The sequence below is a fragment of the Cottoperca gobio genome, chromosome 17 (assembly GCF_900634415.1).
Source record: "Cottoperca gobio chromosome 17, fCotGob3.1, whole genome shotgun sequence".
In the NCBI taxonomy this organism is placed as follows: Eukaryota; Metazoa; Chordata; class Actinopteri; order Perciformes; family Bovichtidae; genus Cottoperca; species Cottoperca gobio.
Genome location: NC_041371.1, coordinates 13,497,086 through 13,515,277, shown reverse-complemented (window position 1 = coordinate 13,515,277; position 18,192 = coordinate 13,497,086). Strand labels below are relative to the sequence as shown.

Genomic DNA, 18,192 nt, shown 5'->3' with positions numbered 1-18,192 from the left:
TATGACTCCCAACTACTTTTTGTGTTGCTTTTCACAAGGTGTAGAAGGACAACTTTACCCGGCATTAAAAATGAAATGTTTTTAATACTTTATTACCATGTCTCTGTCATCATCTTCCAGGCAATTGTTAACTGTAGAGTCCATTGCACATTTTATACTTTTTTAAATTAATAAATAACATAAAATAACTAAAAGACGGCGCTTTAAAATGAAGGGAAAATAGAAAATGATAAAGCATACGCAAACTAATAATTACATTTAATTTTACTATAATGGATAATTAGGCCATATTTAATGTAAAAAATAAAAATAGAAGCTAAAAAAAGAAAATTTGTGATTAAAAATGACAAACGGATATTGTGAAATGGCTATTTAAAATTGGAAAATGAAGATAAATTATATTAACAAGTTCGACAATATTATTTCCGGTTTTGGCAAAACAAACATTTCAAAGTAAACGTCGACTGAGTAGGATACATTGATAAGAAAAGCTAAAAAAGTTACATCTTTCAAATACATGATATAATAATTGCAAATTAGATTTACAGAATATATACTTTTGTGTGCAGCCATCAGTATGCCATCTGGTGTGTGCATACATGCTTTTATTTTCACAACATTGACCGTGTTGGCGCAGCAGTGGGTTCACACTGCACCAGCGTGACAGTTCCGGTTCCACCTCGCCTCAGCAACAGCACTTACAGCTAACGTTACAGCGACGGCGGGAAGTTGTTATCATCAATTTAACTACAAATCAGCAACAAGTAAACGGGCGGAATTGTTGACGATCGACATTTCACTATGTTATATTGATGGATCTGTAATCTGAAATACGCTAATTGAACACAAACCTGAGCGGCGTGGGATTTAGCTAATATGGCTAACGTCGGAAACCAGCTACCAACACAGGCCGTTAGCAAGCCTGCACCGGGAAAACATGGAAATGTATTGCCCCTGTGGGGCAACGAAAAGACTATGAACCTCAACCCAATGATTCTTACAAATGTGCTGTCTTCGCCGTATTTCAAAGTTCAGCTTTATGAACTGAAGACCTACCATGAAGTTGTGGACGAAATATACTTCAAGGTAAAGTTAGCAAATGCTAAACCGCATGCTAGTTAGATAACCACCGTCTAGTTAAGCTAGCGTTAAGGTAGCTGTAGCAATATATTGCAGTCGTCAATTAACAAGGACAACTGGGATCAGTCAGAGGTAGTTTTAACTATCTTAACTTAAGGTCTCGGAAAGATGTCTCCTCATTTCACTTACTTGCCCACAAATATGTAAAGTTAGTGTTTTTATTAGTTTCGCTAACTTGTTAGTGTGCTATTGCTACCTAACGTTAAATCAAACACGGTGCCATTAGTTGGCTACCTTTTTATAAACACCATAGTTTATTGTTCGCTAAGTCTGTTGTACCAATTCGAGTAACATTAACATTACTATGAGTGACACTGCGATGGTTAATGGTATGCCACTATGGTTTAGCGGCATGTGCCGATCCCTGCTGTGATATGCCGCTCGTGTTCCACCGACACACCGCTTCCTAACGGCAGGTACCGCTTGAAAGTGGTAGGCCTCTCAGACTCACACCAGTACGGTTCCCTGGTGCATATCTCCCGTAAATGTTTTTTTTTCTTTCGTTATTCACAATGTAGCTTGATGTAGCGATTTAAATATAAGATTGTATTTCTCTCGTCTAACATGGCTTGTGGTTAGCATAGCCACATATAGCCTGTCTGCGTAATCGGTGACATACATTTGCAGCCAACTAACTCAATATTACCTATATACATTTTTGGCACGTTTAATAGTATAACTCGATTGTATATTATATAAAACTCCACGTCGGGGAATATTAACCAGGCATACATGTGACATATGTATTATTCACCACAAAGACTTTGAATAAGTACCTGTTGCTATCATTGGCCGTTTTGAACACTGGCACACCACTCCAGCCCCAGTAATGCTACCAATGTAAATTGTGAGGCAAATGGACGGTATTTTTCAGATGTGTGTAGGCAGCTCAATTAAGGTCTAGCAGAAACTTGTGAGTGTTTAAACTAGCTTCATATTGTTCTGTGTGCCTACAGGTCACTCACGCTGAACCTTGGGAAAAGGGAAGCAGAAAGACCGCAGGCCAGACTGGAATGTGCGGAGGGGTAAGTGAGAAGTACGTGCTTTTTATATTCCCCATCTTCCCCCCCTCTACATTTCCCTTACCTACCTGGAGGATGATGATTAACAAGTATGACACATTTACATGACTTATTAGTACTTCAATTATTGTACTTCACTACTTGAGTATTGTCAAAAGGGTCAGTTATGAATAGGTTTGCCGTGAATAATGTGCAATGATGTGATTTACAAATATGTCTTCATCCTTGTTAGGTGCGTGGAGTTGGGACTGGTGGTATAGTGTCTACTGCTTTCTGTCTTCTATACAAATTGTTTACTCTCAAGCTGACTCGCAAACAGCTGATGGGTCTGATCACTCACACAGACTCTCCATACATCAGAGCACTTGGCTTCATGTACATAAGGTATGATTTTCCTCTATGTTCTCTAAGTTGTTTTTTTTAGACTTGCAAAGATTCTGTGTATTACTAGATATGTTTGCACATTTTTGTTCATGTATCGCGTTGATTGGAAGAAAACATTTTTTATTCTTAAGGCAATATTCATTACTTAAAATGTAATTTTAAGACAAAACCTCATTAGTAGATATGGTAACTACCAATATGCTACTAATGTGTATAAGGGAAATGTTATTGTAGTGTTTTAGGTGCAATGCATCTAATGCTCGGATTCGAATCATAAAAAGTTGTAGTATCTGACTGAAAATGTGTATGAGGTATCATTGGAACAAATTTATAAAAACAAATTATATCTGCAACATGATTCTCTGATACAAATACTTATATTGTGCGCTCTGTTTTATTCTTCCTCAGATACACTCAGCCCCCAGCAGATTTGGTAGATTGGTACGACGGCTTCCTGGATGATGAGGAGGTATGTCACCTCGGGTAATAATTTGATGTTTCTTTCTCCATTAAATACACTGTCACACGACACATGTTAAAAGCTGTCCCCTCTGTGATGCTCATAGCTGATTTTTCACCTTTGCCTTCATTTGGCTTAATTACCCCCAGTTTCTGTCCTCTAAACCTGAGTAGCTAGGTTACTTGGTCACTGCTCTGCTGCTTTTTATCAGGGTAAGTACCGTGTATGATGCTGAGTAAATCTTATAGTCAATGTAATAAGGCATGCCCTTTTGTTTTTGACAAGCTTTATCAGGACTTGTTGCACAAAACTAAATTTGGGAGAACTTGCGATTGGAGCATTTATAAGGATAGACACTCGGACAGATAAACACAAACTAATAAGCCATGTGAACCTTTGGATAAATCTATTGTGTTTTTATCATATTTAAAGGACCAGTTTGTAGGATATAATGACATCTAGTGGTGAGGTTGCAGATTGCAACAAACTGAATTCCCCTCCTCTCACCCCTCCCTTTCCAAGCATGTCGGTGGTTCTGGTATTGTAAACATTTGGTTTCTGCGTTCTGGGCCACTGTAGAAACATGGCGGTGCAACATGGAAGATGACCTGCACTCTATGTAGTTAGGGCTCATTCTAAGGGAATGAGAACATAATCATTCTTAGTTTCACATAATTATATGCTAATGAAAACATAGCATATACATATAATTATAATAATATCCTGCACACTGGTCCTTTTTTTTAATAGGAATATAATCTGACAACAGGCTGTGCAGCCAGGCCTCCTTTGATGTTCTGTTGCATTATATTTGAATTGATCATATGAAATCCTACCAAACTGGTTAATTCCCCTGTTTTTTTCTTTAGATGCCCATTGTGCAGCAGGTGAATTGGATATTGTATCTCAGCACTGTTGGGTTGCGTGTGTGAGTGCAAAGCGGCTGTTCTCTACCATATAAAGTCGATAACTCTTTAACTGGTGTGCACTTTGCCTACTTGCTCCAATCTGTTCTTACACTGTGGGCAGTTTTCATGCTTCTACGGCCCCTTAAGAGTCTATTGTGCTTTTGGGAGAGCGAAAGCCACGGCTTCTCTCGCTTTGGCTCAATGAGGATGTGTCTCATTGTTTTCAGAGGCTGCTCTCCCTTCCCTTCATTTCTGGTCTGTTAACAGTAGATGCAGCCACTTTTTGAACTTGCTGTTTTAAACGGATGACGTGAAGGAAAGTGGGGGGGGGGGATCTTACCAATATAACGGTTGCTTGATTATCAACGCTCACATTGTAAATACAGACTTCAGGAACTGCCACACAGTTTAGTTGAGCAAAGCCTTTTCTCATATTTATAGTTTTGTTTCCTCTTTAACTATAAAAAGTAAATCCAGGCACATTTGATTGATATGAGAGATTAAGCTAGATGAACAGAGGTGAAGGTTCAGTACTTGGTCATCACAAATTGCTTTATGATTTGAGGCAAGATCGAAAAAGCGATCACACATTTTCCTTTTGAACTGCCTGTGTGTTCTAATTGAGTTTTTCTATGGCTCTTTCCCACCGTTTGATCCTAGGAGCTCGACGTCAAAGCAGGAGGAGGCTGTGTGATGACCGTTGGAGAGATGCTGCGCTCCTTCTTGACCAAACTGGAGTGGTTCTCCACTCTGTTTCCCCGTATCCCAGTACCTGTGCAGAAGAATATTGACACACAGATGAAGGCTAGGCCTCGTAAAGTTCCTCAGAAAGAGGTGCAGGAGGAGGAAACCGAAGTGGTAGAGGCAGGGAGGCAAGGGGAACAACAACAACAACAACAACGCAGCTCCAGGTAACGCACTTTGACTCCAAAAGAATGTCTATTGCCAACTCTTGCTATGGCTCTCTGGACCCTTCAGTTATTGTGATTCATGTAGGTTATGTAATCTATAATTTATTAGACCAGAATGTTAATTGCTTGAGGCTAATGTTACCGTTGTTGACAGGACACCCAGACGGACACCGAGCCCCCGAAGGTCACCCAAACGGTCAAGGAGCAGGAGCCATCACCGCGAGAAAGAACGGCACGGCCCCAGCTTTGACCGAGAGCTGGAGAGGGAGCGCGACCGCCAGAAGAAGGAAAGGGATGTCAGGGTTGGGGACAGGGACAGAGGGGACAGGGAGAAACGACGGTCCCGCAGTGCAGACAGGAACCAAGACAGGCGGGAACGTAGAAGAAGTTGCAGTGGCAGTCGGGACCGAAGGAACGAACGTAGAGACAAAGAAAGAGACGGCGGGGAGGACAAGAGCAGGAGGAAAGATAGGGAACACCATAAAGACAGAGGCGCCGAGATGGAGAGGTCCAAGGATAAAAAGAGCAGGGGAGAGACCGATGACAGGAAACATAAAGACGGCAGGGAGAGACACAGAGAAGTGAGGAAGGCCAAAAGGCAGAGCCGAAGTCGTAGCAGGGAGAAGAAGCACAAAAGTGGGGGGGAGGAGAAGAGTAGGAAAAGAGAGCGCAGCCACAGCAGGGAGAGAGACAGGGAGAGAGACGGAGAACAGCGTTCCCACAAAGGTAGTGGTAGCAAAGAGAGGAGCCATCATCAGCGAGAGTCCAGTAATGATCATAGTAAACATAGTGAACGCAGAAGGAGTCAGAGCACTGAGTAAATGTCGCCTCCCAGCAATATTACTACTTCTACTCCTGTGTTTGTCTTCCTTTTTTTCTACTCGGTTGTCACCTGTCACTTGTGCTAAAGAGGTGGAATGTCAGCACATTTGAACATCTGGAGTTATTGTCTTTGGCCAATGTAATGTTGCTTTACTTTTATGTTTTTCCTGCCTTTTTCACTCCCCATTAGACCATTGTTAGTCTTCACTTGAAATTTGTAAAGTGGCAAAAATGGCATTTTAATTTTCTATGGTGCATCCGATTGCCTCGTAAAGATGTGGGTTTGTACATAGGCTGTCTACACACGATAAACGGTCCGAGTTGCATTGCTTGCTGGGTCGGGTTCCGTCGGTGCTGAAAGCTCAGCTCAACACTGTCGTCCTATAATTTATGCAATGTATAAAGAATAACTGTTTATTTTCAGGCGGTAAAAAAAGCCAAAACACATATTTTTAAATTTGATAAATATTACACTGCATATGTCTGGGATTTCTTCTTATTTAAGCGTCTTGGTCAGCTGTATTCTGATTTAACATGCTTTGAAGGGTCACAAGTGAAGGGTTGAGGTACAAAGCTTAGCAGCGATGTGGATCAACAATAGCTCGCACAAAGCGATTCTTTCCATGGTTGTGTGTAGACAGCCCGAGACTGTTTTAATCCTCTAAAGGGCAGTTTGCAAGGGGTCATTTTTACCACACACACTGAGCCCTACCTGTGCTGTGTTTGGGTTATTGCTCTGTTGCATTTTGTTTTCTAATAAAAACACTTTTACAAACATGTTGTTCTTGTTTTTGAAAGAAAAGTACATGCGGATGTCATACAAGCACATATACTTATAGAACTTGAAGGAGACGCAAAGGCTGAATGCAAACTTTTTATTTCAGAGTTTTGTTAGAATGGCTGAAAATAATTTCCATATTAATTAAAAAATAAACATTTAAAAATAGTAAAAAGTAAATACTCTGGATATGAAAACATTTCCTGATAAAATAACTTTAAGATAACTAAGTAATTCACAAAAGTGATTAAGTATTTATAAAACCAAGAGGAACCAGATATCAAATATTTAACCTCAACCAACAGACAAATGAAGTAAGGTTTTACACAAGCATAGAATAGAAGAACTTCAAAACCCTTTATGGGCTCTTTGGAAGACATCTTAGTGTCACGCCATCAAACAAATAACTGCAGATTATGGTAAACCAACTGAAAAGTAATTGGTAGAATAACCCATGCTAATTCCCATGACCTATCAAATTTATATTTGTAAGTTGTTTATTTTCCCCATGAAATTGTACAAGGTACCAGACCTAGAGTTATAGCTGCCATTTCGACAGTAACCATCACATTTTAATCTTGAGACGTGTGCAAACCTCCAGCTTTGTCTCCACAAGTGTGTGTCCTATTGAGCAAGCCTCTGTTCTGTTTGCACACACACAGGCTCTGACTCTGGTCCCCTAGTGGCAACGTACTCGGCCGACACAGAGAAACAGTAGGTCGAGTTTGGGCTCAGATCAGTGAGAATGATGCTCTCGCCATAAACCGTTATCTCCTGAGACTCACTGGAGCTGTCTTGCTTCCTGATAAACAGGCTGTAATGGGAAGCAGCATCAATCTGAGACCACTCGAGGGAAATAACTGTTGGCATTGCTTGTTTGACATCCAGCACTGGAGCTTGGAGGCCACCTGTTGGGGGGAAAACAAGTCGCAGTTGTGATTTAGGTCACGGCTTGTCTTGAGACTTGTTTGTCAAATAAATAAGGAATGAATGAGATTGCATGAAAGCGAACACTTTTAGGTAAGTAGTAAGAACCCCTCTCATTTAGCTTAAAATTAGAGTAATCAAAGGCAGCATTAAGCATTTTTTTTGACTCAACTATTTCAGTGGTTGAACACACACACACACACACACACACACACACACACACACACACACACACACACACACACACACACACACACACACACACACACACCCTACCATTTGGGACACTTGTCTCCTCACTTTCTCCAGCTGTGTTGCTGGCTGTTATCACCAGGTTAGTGGAAGCGATGTTGAACAGAGAGCAGGACAGCCCTGCAGTGTAGCACAGCTGGGCTTTTGGCGTCATACTGTTGTCGTACACCGTGTATGTGGTTGCAAACACAGACGCGTTCCACGAAACTGTGGCAAAGGAGCTGTTACCACTGTACACCACTCCTATTGGTGGACAAGGAGCTGGGAGAAGAGAAATTACAGACAGTAAAAATATCTGAAAATGTGTTTTAAAATGTCTGGCTTTTCCCTATAGCCATAAATATTCATGATTAAATGAGCAACACCAGGCCTTTTTCACAGCAGACATATTGACTTGACTTTGTAGGAGAAGCAGAGGTTAATAACATTAACGATGGCTTCGTTTTCTTCAAGTGTCTCAGTAAGACGTGACAGTGTGACAGTGAGCCAGCATGCACATTACAAAGGACCCTGAGACTGAAGCCAATAAATGGAATCCATCCATCAATAATGTTATTATTAACACAAAACAAACACTCAAATCTCTCATGTGAAATAACAAAACTCCTCTAAATTTCACTGTATTCCTGGCAACAGGCTGTTGGACCCCATCACTTACACTGTAGTAAGAAACCGACTGAGACAATATGTTTCCAAGGCCTTTAAAGTATAGATAGGAGCATACATTTCCCTGATTGACAAATAAAACTGAAGACATTGAAGACATTAAGCCACGCACAATGTGTGTAAGTACTCAAGTACAAGTACACGTTCGAGGTACTTTTCTTGCTTGAGCCATTTTCTGCTACTTCATACTTCTACTCCACTACATTTCAATGGAAAGCATTGTGTATCATACTCCACAACATGTATTCTCATATTCACTAAAGCCTAATATACACGCTGAAGGTTTATTGGAGCTCGGTCGAGGAGAATATAGAAGATGAGCAGTACAAGTGAATATCAGAAACGTAGTCACAGTGTAATGTCAGCATCGACTCTGAAGGTTCTGCCTTGTGGAGAAGTATTTAACCCGTGCTGGATTTACAAGATTAGAAAGTAATAAGTATGGTCCTTCTCTACCACTCTACATATGTGTGAAGATGCTATTAGATCCTATACAAGAAATCCTCCTGACCTAATCACAAGTCTTGTTGTAAGTATTCAAGGTCACATACTGCACATTCCACATTAGGACAGTCAGTAGCATCTGCAAATATCTAAGGCAAAGTGCACCTAATCTATGTGGGTGCTTTAGCGTGTGTGTGCGTGTGCGTGTGTGTGTGTGTGTGTGTAACCTCCTCCTACTCGTATCCTTGAGTTTGTTTGGGAGATGAGTCAGTGCATTCTTTATCAAGCAAGCTGCCCTTGACTTGTCTTTTTTCTAAGTGATAACATAGAGTGATAGCAGTAACAGCACAGGTCTACTGTCATTTAACTGGCTCTGTGGACACCTTTATGGGTTTGAAGAGTAGCTCGAGTGTTAAGTGTAGTTTACCTGTTGTTTCGATGAGAGGCACAGATGGGTCACTGGTACCGGCAGTGTTCCTGCTCGCCACAGTAGCCGAGTAGGATGAACCGCAGGGGAGAGGAATCTCAAAGTATGTCATGCTTGTCCAATAGGAAGAGAGCTCAAACTGGGTCTGGTTATCTCCCAGCAGACTTCCTGTTAACTTTAGCAAGTACTCTGTGTTTCTACAGGTGATCTGTGTCCAGTTGAAGCGCATCACCTGGATCTCCATCCGCATCGGCCAGAGCTGCACATCAACAGTGTCTGGAGTACAGGGAGCTGGAGAGAGAGAGAGAGAGAGAGAGAGAGAGAGAGAGAGAGAGAGAGAGAGAGAGAGAGAGAGAGAGAGAGAGAGAGAGAGAGAGAGAGAGAGAGAGAGAGAGAGAGAGAGAGAGAGAATTAATTAATTTAGTCTATTAGGCCATTTAAGTGAAAGTGATTGAGTCAGCTCTTATACCTGCTCCACTCTGCACTGCGTCACTGAAGGAGCTGTTGCATGTCCCTTCTGAGGCCTGGACAGAGAAATTGTAAACTGTTCCACAATCAAGACCCTGGATGGTGCAGGTGGGGTTTCTGCTGTGACAGTACAGCATGTCTCCATTTTCAGCCTGGGCACAGCCATAGTAGTCCACAGCGTTATCACTGGGCGTCCATGACAATAATGCAGACTGATTGTTACAGTAGGAAGTAACCCAGAAACCATCCGGCTCACAGGGACCTAGACAGAATTTCTTTCATTAAACTCCTGAAACTATTATTATTTAGTCATGTTGGGTCAACATATGAACATGTACTGATATGCTCTGATATGCTCTATGTCTTCTGTATATAAAGACAAATACCTGTGTTGAGTGTGCCATTTTGACTGGCCTTGCTGGTGCAGTTCTCGTGACTGGCAGTCACAAATACGTCATACTGCTGGCCACAGTGGAGCTCTGATATGCTGCAGTTACTGGAGGTGGTGTTGCAAGTATGCACATGTCCGTCTACGCCCATAGCAACGACATGATAGGTTTCAGCTACAGGAGAGGGGCTCCAGGACACCAGCGCACTGCGGTCCTCACAGGTAGCATTAACAACCACATTCCCGGGTGGACACGGCTCTGTGAAAAAAAAAAGGAAAAAAAGTTGATGTCTAGTACTCCCGTGCACCAATCAGGATTTAGAAGCATTTGAATCAGAATGTGATAACAGCTGGTGGGTTGGTTGGTCATTGTCATGGTCATTACAGTCTTTATGCTAAGACTACTGTATGTAGCTTCATATTTACAAGATGTATATGAATGTGGTATTTATCTTATTATCTAAGTCTCAGCAATAACCAAAAATGCAAAATGGCAAACTATTGCACAAGTCAAAAAGGGGAAAGTCACCTAAAGAATACTATCCTTCTAAGCTAGTATTTAATAAAATGTTACCTAATGCATGACAGAAAACAACAAAACTCTATATACCCATGCTAATTCTGTATGGTGGACTTCTCAGATTGCTGCACTGGTCTGATGATGCAGAAACAATGATAGTGTAATGGAGGTCACATTGTGTTCCATAGAGGTAGCAGCTAGTGCCAGTGTTGTTGCAGGATAGGTAGGTATGATCGCTGGCCTCTGCTGTGGCAGTGTACACAGTGTTTCCCTCGCCCTTCCACAAGACGAGGATGGAGGAATTGTGGCACTGAGTGACTGCTGTGATACCAGAGAGGGAGCACAGGGCTGGGGGAAGAGACAGATTTCATGCATGAATTTCTGTTTTACTCGGGGTTGGGCATTATTTTTGAATTGATATAAAATAGAGTATCATCTGCATATTATTTTCACAAAGACGGAAATCTGTTACCTGTCTGCAGGTTGATAGTGTCGCTTGGCTGACTCTCACAATTGCTGTTTTTAGCAACAACACTGAAGTTATAAAGCACGCCACATGCAAGGTCTTCCACCTCACAGGTAGTGTTGGAGGAAGTGGTACAGTTGGCTATATAGTTCCATCCACCTACAGCTGACACAGTGTAACTGTCCGCTCCTGGAGCAGTGTCCCATGATATCCAGGCAGAATTCGTCACACAGTCAAGGTTGCCTCTAATTCCCTGAGGCTGGCAGGGAGCTAGAAAGTAAACATGACATGAGTTAAATTGGTGACTGGATGGATGAGTTTGTAAAGATGGATGGCTTTTGAAGTTTTCATACCTGACAGGATGCTGTGGTTCTGATTGTGCGGGCTGCTGCAGGCGCCTCTGACAGAAGTGACTTGAACCATGAATGTATTTCCACAGGTCACATTGCAGGAACACACAGTGTTTGTGGTGTTACAGTACTCGCTCTTGCCTCCATTCTCTGCAATTACTGACACCAAAAAGTGGTCTGCTTCTTTGATGGCATCCCAAGAAATCGTCAGGTCATTTGACAAACAGTTGACCTCGGCACTTACATTCTGAGGCGGGCATGGCGCTGGAAATAAGGAGACATGATTAAGTTTTCCCATGTTTTCTATGTTTATAGTCATGTTATATAGTGTTAAAATGTCTGTAACTATTTACATGTTTGGTAATTTACTATGACAGTGAATACAGCACAATACGTTTTTTTTAAGTAGGCTACAGTGTTTACACGTAGTGAGGTGTCAAAGCCTAGCTTACTTAATTTATTGTAACTCTTATTAGTCAGTCATGAGGCAAAGTCAAGTTCCTGAGTTATTGCTCAGCTGGGGGGCGGGAGAACAACAACACAGGCCGATAGAGAGCAGCTTGTTCCCGCTTCGCTGTCTGGTCGCCTCTCGGTGTGAGGACGGAGAGAAGCTCCAGAGATTCACGGTGTAATATCACTGACAATGCGCTTTGATAAGAGTGATATTAAAGTGGGAAAACACAGTGAGTTGCAGTCGCTGCTATTTAAAGTTACATGACGTGTTTTTAGATTGTCGAAGTTTTCGACTATGCGAACAGCCTCGCTAGTGCTAAGCTAACATTTGTGGTTTAGGATTTCATTAGCTGTGGTGCTAACCTTCAGCTAGCTCCAGGATCAGCCCCAACAATGGACGACAGGAAACAAGATGGACTAGGTGACCAGGAAAATAAAATCTGTACCTTGACCAGGGAGGAGAGACTTTCCTCAACAACTGTCAATGAACTGTGTGAGTAACCCTGTTTTCATGGATGGCCACATATGGTGGCCGTCATCAGATCTGTGGCATTTTTGTTTGCTATGAGTGTGGGCGCTCAAGTATTATATGTGTATTTCTTTAAGTATGTTAATAGAAGCGGCACAGGTTTAATGTGTCTTTATCACACATCTACTGTAGTGTTTAATTACGTGAATTTCATTTGGCTAATTTTGAGTTTTAACATGTTTAATTTTATTAATTTATTCTAAAGTAAATTATTTAGAGGGGGTTTAAAGGTGCATCGTAAGTGAGATAACACACATCGTCTAAGTAGTTCTTAAGTAGACAGTCACCCACTAAATATACAAGAGAAGTATACAGTACAGGTAGTATTACTATTGGGTGTGTGTAGAGCAGACCAGTGCTACATGTGTGCTATTGTGTATTCGTTGGTGTTTCCTGTCTTACCTGAGTTGAATATCAGAACCTGGCTGGGGATACTAGAGCAGTTGTCCATCCATAGCAACCACCTGAACAGTGTAGCGGTTGCCACAGGTGATGTTGTCAAGGCTACAGCTGAGGTTAAAGGTATGACATTTGAGGTTGCTATGACTACTGTGGGCTGTCACAGAGTACTGTACAGCACCCTGACTGGCAGACCAGGACACAACAGCAGTGTTGTTGGCACAGCCCATCACTGCAGACACATTAGTGGGCACACATGGCACTGCAGGTAGGGGGAAGACAAGAGCATGATGGGTAAATCACGTTGAATTTAAAGTTCAGCAATAATGAAGGATTTCATGTATATAAGATTGATACACATGAAATTCATCCTCAAGATAAGTAAAGGAACAGTTCACCTAAAAAGTAAGTAGTCATTTACCTCTTACAAACTTAATGTTGTCATATAATACTGAAAAATATAATGCAAGACTTTTTATAATTTAGATTAGAACATATCAAAGGTATATAGTTATTTAGTTTAATACATACCATCATGATTTATTCCCAAATATAATGGCCATATATCATATTTTTCTATATTTATATACCTGTTTATATACTGTGTGTGTGTATGTATATATATATATATATACTGTGTATGTGTGTGTGTGTGTGTATATATATATATATATATATATATATATATATATATATATATATATATATATATATATATACTGTGTATGTGTATATATATATATATATATATATATATATATATATGTATATTATATGAAAAATATATCTCTAATATCATATACATACAAATTTGGCAACAATTTCTATATTCTGCAATATTAGTCTACGGAATTGGAGTTATTATCTTAAATCTAACTTGCCAAAGTTTTGTTGAAACTATAACATCTAAACAAAGCCACGTATAAAAAGAGTATAAAAGTCATCTTGAAAAGTCATAATAAAGGCATACAACAGACATTTCCTTTCTCACAATTGGACCCCTAAAAATGAGGACATGAAATTAAGTCAAATCTAATTGGTTGGCGACCAACAATCAATTAAATTAAATGTGGTTTTGTGACTTGTTTCTGCATCCTCTGAGTAATATAGAAATGAAAAAAGTAGAAAAGCAAGATTTTACCAGCGAGCGTTGATTACAAAGACAAAGCATATTAACCGAGAGCCTTTTAAAACCTCACCTGACTGCAACCTTGTGGATTGAGTGGAGGTGATGTTACACTGCTGGTTGGAGGCTGTGACCGACACCGAGAAGTTGTGCCCGCAAGTGAGGCCCGGGATGCTGCATACACTAGAGTCGGACATGCACATTTCTGAGATGCCAGTGTCAGTCTGCATGGTGGCTGTGGAGTAGTCTGACCCGTTAGTTGCCTGCCAGGTTACCATGACGATGCCAGAGAGACAGTCCTGCATCGTTGAGATTCCTGCAGGTGGACACGGCCCTGGTAAAAACAACATACAAGTTAATTTTAGACCTGTTTGAGCACACATCTATTATATATATTTGTCCATCTGTTTGCCTTTTTAAAAGTGATCTCATATCATAAACGTACATGTATGTATGGAAGCCGGTACGCTGGAGTCTCCAGGACAGTACTGGTTTTGAGGTGTGACTGTGAGACTGTAGTTTTGTCCGCAGGAGAAGTCAGAGAAGTAGGCTGTGGTGACATTAGTGGTGAGCGCAATTGTTTTGTTTCCTGCCTCGCCTGTTACCATGTACAAATTTGTCCCATTACTTGAATCCCAGGTCAGTGAGACAACTTTCATATCACAATCCACAGTCCCAGCCACATTGTGGGGCACACAGGGATCTGGAAGAAACAAAGATGAAGGATGTAACAACAAGAGATCTTCAACCACATTGGGGTTTTAGTACACCAGCTAGGGGGGGGGGGGGGGGTGCGTGATTTTTAATCAAAGCAAATATTAATTAATCATTCATTTATTATTGGAAGCTTTATGCTGAATATGTGCAATTATAAGCATGCCAGTAGACAAATTACAAATGTTTGCATCAGCTGACCTTCTGTTCACTGACTAAAAGCTTGAGTTACACAATTAATGAATCAAGGTGTACTATTTAAACACGGTCTACATTCCCTCTATTATTGGTACCAAATTAAAAGATGTTGTCTGAATTTACACAACATACCCATATGGATGACAGAGCTGTTGCTGGGCAGACTGGTGCAGTTGCCATCCTTTGCTCTCACTACAACAGTGTACTTCTCTCCACAGTGCAGGTTGTTCCAGGTGCAGGAGGTGCTGTTGGTGAGACACTCGTGGTCGTGGCCATCAAGCCCAGTTGCTACGGCCACATATGTTTCAGCGCCATCGCTGGGCCCCCAGCTGACAGAGCCTGCGTTAACCTCACACTGTGCATAGGTCGTCACATTGCGGGGGACACATGGATCTAGAGGAGAGAGAGAAGGGTGGTGAACTCAAATAAACACAAGCGAGTCACAGAAGTTGTGTATTGTGAGGTAAGATATAAGATCATACTAGTTTTGAAGAAGGCAGCGCTGCTGGGGATGCTGTCACACCTGCTGCCTTGTCCTTGTACAGAGACATTCTGAAGAAATGAAACCTGAACTAACACTCATGAGGATTTGCTGTAAACACTCACGTGTGGTGATGTTAGCGTGCATCGACGCTGTGAGGCTGCACTGTTCATTGCTGGCGGTGACGCTGAGGTCGTAGGTTTCCCCACAACTTAAACCTGTCACATTACAGCTGTTCTGCTGAGTGGCACATATAGTCTGAAGACTTCCACTGACAATTGCTGTCAGGGAAAAGTTTGCTGTGCCATTAGTAGCATTCCAGGACACAACGGCAGCGCCATTAGGATTACAGCCAACCTCTACCTCTACCTCTCTGGGCAGACATGGAGCTGAGGAAATGGCACGAGTAGGTATATAAATTGACACAAAAGAAAATAAGAGGGACAGAAAATGACATGCTGAGTATGTCTTTACCTGATGTAAGAGAGACCACTGTGCTGTCAGCGCTGTTATACTGCTGACCCAGCGCCTTGACCCAGACGTTGTACACTGTGCCACACATCATCCCTGAGACAACACATTGGGTATCTGTGTCTGCGCCAACACAAGAAGCGGTGTGGCCATTTTGGTTGTCAAAGTAGGCGGCATAACCCACAGCGAGGTCGCTCTGCTGCCAGGAAACAGTTGAAGTGAGTTGTTCACACGCCACACTGGCTTGAACGTTGGTGGGTGGGCACGGTTCTGAATGAAGGGAAAACACAAAGGATAAAGAATTTAAAAATTCATTACGGCATACTGTAAATATTTTCACACACATCTTTACCCAATCAGATGACGAACCTGTCATGTGGCGGTAGGGTTCAGAAGTCACAGTGCTGTTGCAGGCCAGGTTTTGTGCCATCACAGTGACGTTGTACATCTGACTACACTGCAGGCCATTCAGGGAGCAGCTGGTGTTGGTGGAGCTACAGGTGACCGTCGAGCCCCCGTCAGTCACAGCTTGGACAGAGTATGAGCTGGCACCTCTTGCTGCCCCCCACATCACCTGCGCAGTGCTCACATTGTAGTGGACACAGAGATTCACGGGGACACAGGGTTCTAGGGGGAGAAAAAAATACTGTTGTTTAAGATCTGTTGAAGCAAAACACCTTAATGATTGTTGTCTTCGTCATTCACCATTTCATTCTTGTTTACACCACAATATCCCATTTTCACTCCAAGATTATCGTGGCCCAAATTAATTTACGTTAACGATATAATCACGATATTTATAAAACATTTGAAAAAGAAAAAAACAATGCCGTCAGTCAAATTCATCTTAACTTTGTTTATTGTGCGTTTTGTCTATCTTGGCAAATGAATTACACTCATTTGCGTGTGGGGCTTTGGGGAGGAAGATAAAGCGAGAATGGAAAGAAACGTAAATAATTTAAGAGCCGCTGCATTATTTACAAGATATTATCAAATGTGTATTATTAATTAAATATTACGGTTATAGTCAATACCGGTATATCGTGACGCACCTAAATTGTACTGATGTATTTTCTTGGCCACAGATTTTTCTGTCACTGTGTGTTAACTGGGCTAACGGGATTCATCAGGGCGAGGTTTGAGTTTTACTTACCTGTGACGAGCCTGGCAGGTGCACTAGCAGGGCCAGGGCAGCCAGTGTGCATTGCCTCCACAACAACAGAGTATTCCTCTCCACAGACCAGGTTGTTGAGGTCACAGGATGTCCCCATCTCACTGCAGGAGGAGTTGTGTCCATTCATGGAGGTTGCCTGGACGCTGTAGCCTGTAGCTACAGCTGCGCTACTCCAGCTGACCAGAGTGTTAAGTGTAGTACAGTTCAGTTCGACTGACATATCGGTGGGAGCACATGGGGCTAGAAAAGAAGAGAGGCACCGTAGAGAAGAAGAGACGGTTGAAAATGAGGAACGCCAATATAAAATACACTAAAATTAAAGAAATACTTCGACATTTTGGGAAAATATACTTATTTGTTTTATAGCTGAGAGTTAAATGAGAAGATTGACACCACTCTTATGTCTGTAAATACTAAATATGAAGATACCACTAGCATATGGTTAGCTTAGCTTAGTATACCGACAGGAGACACTGAAAACAGCGAGCCTGGCCCCTTTTTTTTTTTTTTAAAGGTCCAGTGTGTAGGATTTAGTGGCATCTAGTGTTGAGATTGCTCAGTCCTCACTTTCCAAGTGTGTTGGAACTGCAGTGGCCTTCAGGTAATGTAAAAAATCAAAAGGCCCTGTCTAGAGCCAGGGTTTGGTTTCTCCGTTCGGAGCAACTGTAGAAACTTGGCCCGTGGCAGTGCAACATGGCGGACCTCGTGTAAGAGGACCCGCTCCCTGTAGATATGAAGGGCTCATTCTATGCTAACAAAAACACATCTATTCCTAGTTTCTGGTGATGTATACACTAATGAAAACATTTATAATTATATTCCTGCTAATATATTCCCCTAAATATTACAAACGGGACCTTTTTAAGCTCACAAATGAATATTTTAGCCTATATCCCTTTTGTTTAATACATATAAAAGCTTAGCCAGGTGCATTAACTCGCCAACCATCTCTGCTGGTTGCTAGCTGTGTCCCCCTGTTTCAAGTCATTATGCTAAACTAAGCTAAGCTAACCACCTGCTAGTGGTATCTTCATATTTAGCGTACAAACATCAGTGCTATCAATCTTCTCAGCTAACTCTCAACAAGAAAGAAATGGTTGCCAAAGTAAAGTTAATCAGTGTAGCCTACCGGTGAGCTTCTCTGGAGGAGAGCTCATCTCGCTCATGCACACATTAGTGTGTCCCATCACAGTGAAAGAGTAGAGCTGACCACAGCTCAGGTTCAGGAAGGAGCAGCTGCTCTCAGTGGAGTCACAGGTGGAGTTAATACCTGAAGCCGACATGGCTTTAACAGTGTAGTTCTGTGCTGTGCTG

General features: G+C 41.7%; 2 protein-coding genes across 4 annotated transcripts; one reads left to right on the top strand and one right to left on the bottom strand.

The window, feature by feature from the left end:
• Positions 1-638: 638 nt before the first annotated feature.
• Positions 639-6,422, top strand: prpf38b (pre-mRNA processing factor 38B). The gene is made up of 6 exons (XM_029454028.1): positions 639-1,086; positions 2,097-2,165; positions 2,395-2,546; positions 2,955-3,015; positions 4,575-4,825; positions 4,980-6,422. The coding sequence occupies exons 1-6, from the start codon at positions 877-879 to the stop codon at positions 5,644-5,646; spliced, it is 1,410 nt and encodes a 469-aa protein (XP_029309888.1). The 5' UTR covers positions 639-876; the 3' UTR covers positions 5,647-6,422.
• An 85-nt stretch (positions 6,423-6,507) lies between these two features.
• On the bottom strand, positions 6,508-18,192 carry LOC115022656 (fibronectin type III domain-containing protein 7-like). 3 transcript variants are annotated; one of them, XM_029453711.1, is made up of 10 exons: positions 18,008-18,192; positions 16,858-17,118; positions 16,074-16,331; positions 15,708-15,974; positions 15,359-15,622; positions 14,885-15,145; positions 14,286-14,543; positions 13,914-14,174; positions 12,718-12,976; positions 11,463-11,597 (listed from the first exon to the last, which is right to left on the bottom strand). In XM_029453711.1, the coding sequence occupies exons 1-9, from the start codon at positions 18,159-18,161 to the stop codon at positions 12,750-12,752; spliced, it is 2,211 nt and encodes a 736-aa protein (XP_029309571.1). In that variant the 5' UTR covers positions 18,162-18,192; the 3' UTR covers positions 11,463-11,597; positions 12,718-12,749. The 3 variants fall into 3 exon arrangements, with proteins under 3 accessions (XP_029309572.1, XP_029309571.1, XP_029309573.1); XM_029453713.1 differs by lacking the exon at positions 18,008-18,192 and adding an exon at positions 17,446-17,539; XM_029453712.1 differs by lacking the exons at positions 13,914-14,174; positions 14,286-14,543; positions 14,885-15,145; ... (3 more) ...; positions 16,858-17,118; positions 18,008-18,192 and adding exons at positions 6,508-7,333; positions 7,629-7,865; positions 9,142-9,432; ... (2 more) ...; positions 10,608-10,865; positions 10,990-11,253 and having other exon boundaries at positions 11,337-11,597; positions 12,718-12,899.

Excerpts from the sequence above, each read along its gene's own strand:
- prpf38b (XM_029454028.1), top strand. The coding sequence starts at position 877 with ATGGCTAACGTCGGAAACCAGCTACCAACACAGGCCGTTAGCAAGCCT. Across the intron at positions 1,087-2,096 it reads TGGACGAAATATACTTCAAG|GTCACTCACGCTGAACCTTG; the intron begins GTAAAGTTAGCA and ends GTGTGCCTACAG. Across the intron at positions 2,547-2,954 it reads CTTGGCTTCATGTACATAAG|ATACACTCAGCCCCCAGCAG; the intron begins GTATGATTTTCC and ends ATTCTTCCTCAG.
- LOC115022656 (XM_029453711.1), bottom strand. The coding sequence starts at position 18,161 with ATGTCGGCTTCAGGTATTAACTCCACCTGTGACTCCACTGAGAGCAGC. Across the intron at positions 14,544-14,884 it reads CAGCTCTGTCATCCATATGG|ATCCCTGTGTGCCCCACAAT; the intron begins GTATGTTGTGTA and ends TGTTTCTTCCAG. Across the intron at positions 14,175-14,285 it reads ACCGGCTTCCATACATACAT|GGCCGTGTCCACCTGCAGGA; the intron begins GTACGTTTATGA and ends TGTTTTTACCAG.